The sequence below is a fragment of the Octodon degus genome, unplaced genomic scaffold (genome assembly GCF_000260255.1).
Source record: "Octodon degus isolate 3935 unplaced genomic scaffold, OctDeg1.0 scaffold00092, whole genome shotgun sequence".
Lineage (NCBI taxonomy): Eukaryota > Metazoa > Chordata > Mammalia > Rodentia > Octodontidae > Octodon > Octodon degus.
In genome coordinates this window covers 5055096-5064106 of record NW_004524668.1, presented here as the reverse complement: position 1 = coordinate 5064106, position 9011 = coordinate 5055096, and the positions used below count along the sequence as shown (strand labels likewise).

General features: G+C 51.3%; 1 protein-coding gene across 3 annotated transcripts in view; it reads right to left on the bottom strand.

Moving 5' to 3' along the window:
• Nucleotides 1-962: 962 nt before the first annotated feature.
• Kif17 (kinesin family member 17) overlaps nt 963-9011 on the bottom strand; it is a 41830-nt gene continuing 33781 nt past the window's right edge. For 2 of the 3 annotated variants that reach the window (XM_023722599.1, XM_023722602.1), the window contains 4 exons: nt 6458-6716; nt 5384-5454; nt 3008-3128; nt 963-1596 (listed from right to left, as the gene is read on the bottom strand). In XM_023722599.1, the coding sequence (XP_023578367.1) occupies nt 1430-1596; nt 3008-3128; nt 5384-5454; nt 6458-6716 (618 nt within the window). In that variant the 3' untranslated portion in view covers nt 963-1429. The remainder of the gene's footprint in view (nt 1597-3007; nt 3129-5383; nt 5455-6457; nt 6717-9011) is intronic. The other variant, XM_023722601.1, reaches the window with a different exon arrangement.

Genomic DNA, 9011 nt, shown 5'->3' with positions numbered 1-9011 from the left:
CGACAGACCAGATCTTGGCCCCTCTGATCGTTAAGTACTGCAGCCTGTCAGGTGCACAATGTAGTCAGTCACCTAAGCACCGCCACCCAGTTTCTCTGGTTTGAGCTCCTGGCCCAGCTTCTGACAGGGGAATATAACCTATGTGACCAATAGGCCAGGCCACAAAGCAAAGAAGGAATGAAGACATGGAGCTATGTGCCTTGCTTTACACAGTAACCCCTCGCAGTCACCAAGGAAGAAGACATTATCCCTTTTACACATAAGGCTCAGGACACAAGCTATCTCCCGACTGTTAAGTCCCCACAGGCCAGCATGGGACACAACGGACAGGGGAAGGCTGTGTCCTAGGGAGACTCTGGACAAACACAAACAAAACAACCTAGATTAATTTCAGCAAAACCCCCAGGTGATTGTCAAAAACCCAGGCCCTTCTCTGGCCATTGTGAGACTTGGCCCTATTTTCTTTCCCCAAAAACAACTCTGCCAGGGCCAGCCAGATAGCTCAGTGGACTAAAGTGCCTGCTTAGTTCAGTCCTGGTGTGCTGTGCCAGCCCCATCCCCAGGGGGCACTGAAACGCAATTGAGACTGGGAGTTGTGGCATGTGCCTTTAATACCCGCGCTGGGAGGCTGAAAACAGGAGGATCACTACGAGTCTGATCTGGGTAGTGAGACCCTATAGACCCTGTAGTAACTGCATTAAAAAAATAAAAAAGAACTCTGCTTTCCTGGGTCACAGACCCTTGGAAAGCCCCCACACTCCCCAGAAAATGCACTATACTCGCTCTTTCAGGGAGCCACAGAAATCCTGCAGCCTGCTGCTCCCAAAAGCCCCAGACAGTACAGAGCCCTATTCAGCAAGTGTCCCCATGACAGCAGAAAGGGGCCCCGGTGTCTAAGGAACTGAGAAGGGCAGCTCTTCCTAAAGGCAGTTTATTGGGCAGTTTAATGTGCGGCAGCCTTCTCTGGGCCACAACCCAGCCAGGAGTGGGCTGAGCAGACTGGCTGCTCCGGGACTCCTGCGCCTGTCCTGCAGGGCCAGGCTGCCCTCTGGAAAGGGCCACCTACACAGAAGCACAAATCTCAGTCGTCAAGATGTGGAGCTTCGTCTGTGTGGCAGCTGCTGCCCACAACACCCCGGCTGCTGACAAAGGCCCTGAGGCTGCTGAGTTCCTCACGCACTGCGGCGCAAGTTGCAGGCTCTGTGGCCAGAGTGGACAGAAACACTGATGTGGCATGGACACCTGGAGCAGGCCTCTGGGGGGCTCAGGCTTGGGCAGAGGTAGACTCTGAGAAACAAGGAAGGGATGTATCTTCCAAGGATGAGGATCCTCCTGGGCCCGGGTCGCTCTGGGTAGAGGAGGGCAGAGGTCTGGCTGGGGGGCCTGGCAGTTTAGAAGCCTATGGGCAGGCAGCAGTGGGCAGCTGCGGTCACAGCAATTCACTGCCCAGGTTGCTTTTGCTTTTCTTACGCTTGGCCTTGGTGAAGGGGACGTCGAGGGACTCGAGGCGGAAGGGCCGAGGCTGGGGCATTTCGGGGGCTGGGGTGGGTAGGATGGCAGAGTTGCTGTTGAGCTGCGAGCTGAGACCTGGTGATGCTGTGGAGAAGGCAACAGAGGATGCTGGTGAGATAGGGGCCCCGCGGTAGAGAGCAAACTCCCCACATTGCAGGGTGGAGCCCTGGCCCTGCAGCTGGGGCTTCTCAAGGCTGCTCTGGTTGAGGTTTCAGACCCAGAAGTCTGGGCTGAGGCTTGGGTTGAAGCAGCCTGGGACCTCAGGCCAGAAAACCTCGGCTCAGAGCCCAGCCCCCCTCTCCCTGGCAGTAGGACTTTGGGCAAAGCCAGTCCAGCTCTCCGAGCCTCAGTTTCCTCCTCTATGACACAGGAACCCTGCCAGGCACTCAGCTAATACTCCCTTACTCAATCCATTTACTCTCTCCCTTACATAGAGCTTCAGTAAAGCACTAAGATTTGCTCTTTATTGACATTTTACAAGCTCTATGGGCTTTGCCTTTAGTGTTTTGTTTATTTATTTAGAGACAGGGTTTTGCTATACAGTTCAGTCTGGCCTTGAAACCACTTTGTAGCCCAGGATGGTCTTGAACTTGCAGCAATCCTCCTGCCTCAGGCTTGCAAGTGCTGGGATTATGGACAAATACCACTATGCCTGGCTTTCCTTTAATTTTTGTGGGTTGTTCATTTTGCGGTACTGGGGATCGAACTCAGGACCTTGCACGTGCCATGCAGGCACTTATGCTGCTGAGCTATCTTCCTGGCTCTCAATTTTTTTTTTTTTTTTTTTTTTTTTTTTTTGCGGAATTGGGGATTGAACTCAGACCCTTGCGCTTGCCAGGGAAGCACTTACTCTACTGAGCCATCTCCCAGGCCCCCCTTAATTTTTATGGTTTGGTTTTTGGTTTTTGAAGACAGGGTCTCACTATGTAGCCCAGGCTGGCTGGCCTTGGGCCTCAGCCTCAGCCTTCTGCCTCAGTGTCCCAAGTGCTGGGATTGCAGGCCTGTGTCACCAAGCCAAGCTATTGTCTTCAGTTTTTAAAGCAAGAGAATTAAATTATTTTCAATCCTAGAATGTGGACTTTTTTTGTTTGTTTGTTTTTGTTTTTTGCTTCTAGGGCTCTTCCTGGCTTGCCCCACCTTGGCAGATGAAATCTCACCCAGTTTGGGGAACATTGTCGTACTGGCCGCTGGGGAAGCCAGCAGCTGGGAGCTAGTAAGACCCACTTATGTGACTCACAAGTGAGCGCTTTTGTACACTGGGGAGGACAAGTGAAACACTAGCTCTTCCTGAGGGAGGACACAGGCGACTATGTACTGAGGACCTGCTATGCCCCAGGCTCTGGATGGTGTTCCTATCTAATCCTGAGAAGCGGGTATCACCCCTCATCTTACAGCTGCGAAAAGTGTGGCTCACAGAGGGAGTGGGGTTTCTGGGCCCACCCTGCCCGGTTGGCGGGGCCTGGGGGTGAGTAACGCAGGGGCACGGGGCACTCACCGAGGCTCTTCGTGGGGTCTGTGCTGAAGATCTGGCTGGCCCGCTTGGACCGGAAGTAGTTACTGGCAATACTTTCACTGTCACTCCTACTGAGCATCAGCTTGTAGCGGTCTTCTTCCTGCTGAGATTCCAGATCCCCTTGAGAAAAGTCCCTAATCTGGGCCCCTGGCTGCACTGGGCCTCCCCCAAGCTGTGACACAAGGCTTCAGCAGTCCCTGCTACAGAGCCTGGACCCCTGGTAGCACCCCAGGCAATTGAAGACTAGGAGTCCCAGGGGGTATGGGTGATGATGCCAAATGCCCCAAATCTCACATGCCACATTCACAGCAGAAGGGACCCAGCTCTCAGCTCACAGCTGCCTTTTATGATACTACATCTGGTGCCCTGGCCTTTCTGAGCTGGTTGCTTTTCTCTGCTATGACAGATTGTGTCCAGACACGGTCCTGGTGAGAAGATGGCTCATGCACCCTGAACTGCAGGGTGGACATGTGACCCAGAGGCACCAGTCACAGAGCTGCATCTTCCTGAACACAGCAGTCATTAAGAAGTAGCCCAAAAAGGAACCTTCCACGGGCTTTGGTGTAAGGATGCTTTGAAGGAATGGGTGTGTCTTCTTTTAGGATCCCAGCTGCCCTGAAGTTAGCATACCAAGGGGGGCACAGAAGCCTGGCTGAACCCCCAGATCCAGCCACTGGTGGGAACCAGTGAGCTCCTACTTTGGTAGCATTATTTACCTTGGTGTCTATTCCTTGGAACTAAAAATGTCCTGACATACCCCTTTGTGACCCAGGTCAATCTGTTTGTTTGCTTGCTTGTTTGCAGCCCTATCTTTCTTTTTTATAAACTGAAGCCATCAGACCAGCCAGTCCAGCTTCACAGCGGCATGGGACACTACCTGCAGCCACCCCGCCCTGCCCAGGCAGTGCCGCCAGCTGCAGTGCCCTGACCTGAGAGCGGCTTCGCATGCTGCTATGCTACGAGCTCTGTGGGGGCTTCTGAAACGCTTCTGATGGTCAGAGAGGCAGGAATCAAAAATTACAACGAAGGAGCCAAATCTGGCTTGCAGCTTGTTTTGTAAATAAAGTCTTATTGGGGGGCTGGGGAGATGGCTCAGTAGAATAAGCACCTGCCTGGCAAGCGCAAGGGCCTGAGTTCAATCCCCAGTTCTGCAACAACAAAAAACAGTCTTACTGGAACATGCCACTTTGTAAATGAAGCTTGCTCGCTTTTTTTTTTTTTTAACTTTTTGCAAAGCTTTATTCCAGAGGGGCTCAGTCCTTCTTGGCAGCTGCCTTCCTCATGGTGGCCAGCACGTTGCTTAGCTCCTCATGCTTCCTCTTGGCGCAGATGTGTGTCCCCACCCTCTTCTTGATGAACTTGAGGGCATGTTTGTAGACCTTGAGCAGCTCCACAGCACACTGCTTGTAGGGGGCTAAGCCACACACCTCCCGGATCATGTCCTGCACGAACTTGGTGTTTGGTGAGGTGTCCGTGACAGCAGCTGTGCCTAAGTTTGTTGACATTCTTAGTCACCTTATGGCCCTTGTTGAGGCCCACGGCCATGAGATAGCAGAGGGCTACGGTTACTGTTCTTCAGTGGCTGCTGTGGCAGAAGACTTGCTTGCTTGATTTTTTCAGTACTGGGGATTGAACTCTGGACCTTGTGCTTGCCAGGCAAGCACTTAAGCCACTGAGCTATCACCCCAGCCCCAAATGAAGCTTTATTGAAGCATGCTGCTCATCTACATATTCTCTACTCCTGGTCTTGTACTACAACAGCAGAGGTTGAGTGGTCTGGTGGAGACCATATGGCCTCAGTATTTACTACTGGGTCCTTCTCAGAAAAGGTTTTCTCCCATCCAAGTACTAACCAGGCCCGACCCTGCTTAGCTTCCAAGATCAGACGAGATCGGGCGCGTTCAGGGTGGTACGGCCATAGACTCAGAAAAGGTTCTCTGACCCCTGCTTTAAGCATACACATTTCTGATGTATTACAGAATGTAGGAGACATAAAAATTCTAAGGGACTTTAGAATTTCAATAACTGATCTTGGGGACCTTTTTTGTCCAAGGATACCAGCTGGGACCCAAGAAACTAGAATGTGCTATTTGTCCTCTGGGTTTGAGGTGCAAGTCTCTGTCACCAGCAAGACAAGCCACCTAAGCCATCTGTCTTCCCTGTGGTCTTTTGGAAGCACCTTGAACGAGAGTGGTGGCCCCAGGGACCAGGGCGAACTACAAAACAAGATCCAAGCTCACCCCTGCTGCCACCCTCAGGCAAGATGAAAGTAGCCCAGCTCCCTATGGCAACATGGACCCACTGTTCTTTGGGAACAGAGCCCCCAGCTCCCCAGTCCTCACTCTCCCTGGGCCTTACCATGTTTGGCTCTCTGCTGTCGATGGCAGAGGTTTTTCGGGCTAGCTTGGTCTGTGGCCCAGTGGGAACTGCTATCAGAAAAGAGACGCTGAAGTACAGGACAGGAGGCACCACAGAGGGAGGACACTTCCCAGCCCAACCAAGGGATAGCCTTGGGAGACGGACAACAGGAGGGCTCCAAGAAGCCACCTTCAGCTCCACCTCTGCCCCTCCCAGGCAGGACAGCTGGGGTTGGGGCAAAAGAGAGGACACCACTGCCTGGAGCTCAGGAAACAGAGCTGGCTGGAGTTTCAACAGGATGGCGGGCGGTGTCAGTGGCCACTAAAAATGTCAGAGATGCAGGGCCTGGGTGAACACAGATGGGAGGACTTCTGGGGCCTGGAAGGACGGCAGAGCATGTCACTTCCTGCATGCGTGGCCAGGTCTGTGGCTAAAGGCTGCTCCACGGCAAATCTGACTTTAGTCTGAGATTCAGCAGAGGGAGATGAGTCTTTAGGGTCATCTTATCCAACCCTTCCTTTGTCACAAGTCCAGAGAGGGACAGTGATCATCCTAAAGTCATACAAGGTCAGCAGCTAAAGCAGAGGAGTTCTAAACCCTGGACAGCTGGTTTTGATGCATGGTCCTACAATTCACTGCTGTGACTGACCCCAGGTGATCCAATTTCCTCATGTGTCACTAACCAGGTGTCGTCATCGCTAGCCTACACAGAGCTGCCGTAGGCAGGAAGCACGATGACCATTGACAGTGACACTGAAACACTTGCTGAGCACCAGGCAGCACTAAGGTATTTGGTGTCTGAGAACGCTGTAAGCCTCACAGACACTTGGGTGCTGTTACTCATCTCTGCGACAGATGAGGACACCAAGCCCCAAGGAGGTCACAGAATGGTGCAGCCGAGACCCCAGCCTACATCTGTTTGCTTGCAAAGCACAGCATTTCTTAGGGCCCCCAGGATGTCAGATGCCCAGGTCATACTCATCTGCCCACAGCATGCAAGGGAGTGGCCAGGCCCCCGTCCCTCTGGCAACTGGGAAGGATACATGGGAGGCAAGGGGCAGTGGAGCTCCTGACCTACTGGGAGGCTGGTTTTTACAATAACGGGCTCGGGGATCCTCCAGGAGCAGCTGTCCTCGTCCCAGCTCGACTCGCGCCTGATCTTCTCTAGGTTGCTGTAGTTGCAGTCCCTGCGGATCAGGGGCTGCACCTGCTCCAGGAGCTGCTGGAGGAGCATGGAGTCGCGCTCCTGCCGCCGGATGGTGGCCAGGTAATCAATCTTCTCCAGCTCGAACTCGGACTGCAAGTCTTTGATCTCCACCTCTGCTGCCCGAAGCTGAGGAAGGGGTCCGAGAGAGGAAGGAGGGGAAAGAAGTAAAAACGATCAAGATGTGTCACGTACAGGTACCAGCGGCTCACCATGGATGTACTCATTACGTACTACAAACACGTATCAATAAAAACATTTTTAAACCTGCAAGCAAAACAAAAAGAAAAGAAAGCTATTACGGTTTCTGGCTAGCTGCTCCTCCCCACAACCCTCATGCACTCAGAGGCGGGGCTGTCACAAGGTGACTGGATCACAGGGGTTAATAGCGGGCTTGCTGGAGGCGGGGCCTGGTCAGAAGAGGCGGGGCGCTGGGGGTGTGGCCTGGGAGGATGTCAGGTCACCCTTGAGGCACTGCTTCCTGTAGTCCCAGCCAAGAGCAGCTCAGCTATTCCTCCGCCCTGACATATAATTCTCATGTCCCGTACAGCCTACCTGTGTAAAGTGTAAAGTTCAGTGGCTCTGGTATTTCCAAAATTATGCGCCCATCACCACAAGCAATTTTATTTATTTATTTATTTAGCAGAACCGGGGATTGAATTCAGGCCCTTGTGCTTGCCAGGGAAGCGCTTATTCCACTGAGCCATCTCCCTGGCCCCCAACCACAAGCTATTTTTATTTATTTATTTATTTATTTATTTTGCGGAACCGGGGATTGAACTCAGGCCCTTGCGCTTGCCAGGCAAGCGCTCATTCTACTGAGCCATATCCCCGGCCCCCACAAGCAATTTTAGAAAAGAAATTCCACTCCCACTAGCAGTCCTTTCCTATTTCTCCCCAACCTCAGCCCTAGACAACCTAATCTCTCCGCCTCGATAGAGCTGCCTATTCTGGGCAGCTCATATACACGGGCGCACACAGTGTGCAGTCTTTTGCGCCTGGCTTCTTGCATTTAGTATAATGTGTTCAAGGTCCACCCCCACCAGCACGCCATTCCTTCTTACCACCAAGTAATATTCCACTCGGTAGCTGTGCATCCTTCATTCCTATTCATGCATGTTTCTGTTTTGGGGCTATTATGAAAAATGGCACTGGGGCTTGGGAGATAGCTCAGTAGAATAAGCACTTGCCTGGCAAGGGCAAAGGCCTGAGTTCAATCCCCAGTTCCAAAAAAAAAAAATGGGGGGCTGGTGAGATGGCTCAGTGGTCTAAAGCACCTACTTAGAACAAGGACAAGCTAAGCTAAGCAAAAGCGCAGGGACCACGGTTCAATCCCCAGCACCACATGCCAGCCAGCCCCGCCCCCTGGTGGGCTGAACTGGCCACACACACACACAAAATAAATAAATAAATAATTAAAAAAAAAATGGTGCTGCAAGCCACACACAAGGGTGTGTGGGACTTTGTTCAGTACTAGGAATCACAGGGCCGTACACACACCAGGCAAGCATTGTACCAACGAGTCAGCCCAGCCCAGGAATATAAATGATTTTGTTGTTCCTCTGAACTACATCCCTGACAAATTTTATTTTTCCTTTTCATACAGATTCTTGTCAAAATGTTAAAGCGCCCAGTCTGGGCTCAAATTTGTGACCCACTGCTAGAGTGCTAGGATCATTATTATTTTTTATGTAAGTAGAACAATTCTTTAAGTTTTATTTGTATATTGTTCAAGTGTACAGAAATACAACTGATTTTTGTACACTGATCTGGTATCATGTAACCCTAATGAACTCATTTATTATTTGATTTTGTGATTTCGCAGTGCTGGGAATTGAACCCAGGGCCTTATAAATGGGAGGCAAATACTCTACCACTGAGCTACACTCCCAGCCCTTTTGTAAATAGTAGACTCCTTAGTCTATATGTATGTATCTGCAGTTAAAGACAGCTTTATCGTCTTTCTGATTTTCTTGCCTAACTGTCCTGGTTAGAACGCTCAGTCCAGCGTGGAATAGGGTGATAGGAATGGACATCCTTTGCCTGTTTCTGGTCTTACAGGGGCAGCATTTACATTAAATATAACGAAAGCTGCGGGTTTTGCATAGATGACCTTCATCAGGCTGAAGTGTTTCTCTTTTCCTCATGGATGTGGTCTTGTCACCGAGACAAAGGTTGGATTCTGCCCAGTGCTTCGCTGTACCTCTCAAGATGACTGTGTGCTCTTTGTGTTTTGTTCCACTAATGTGGGAAATGACATGATCTTTGACTGATAAACCAGCCCAGTGTTGCCAGGATAGATCCCACTCCGCTTGGTGTCAATCTTTTTTTTTTTTTTTTTTTTGTTCCTCGAATGCCTTCAGGGTACTTTTGGCCAGCGGGAGAGTTGTAAGGTTCGAACTCCAGCAACCTGAGGCTGACAGC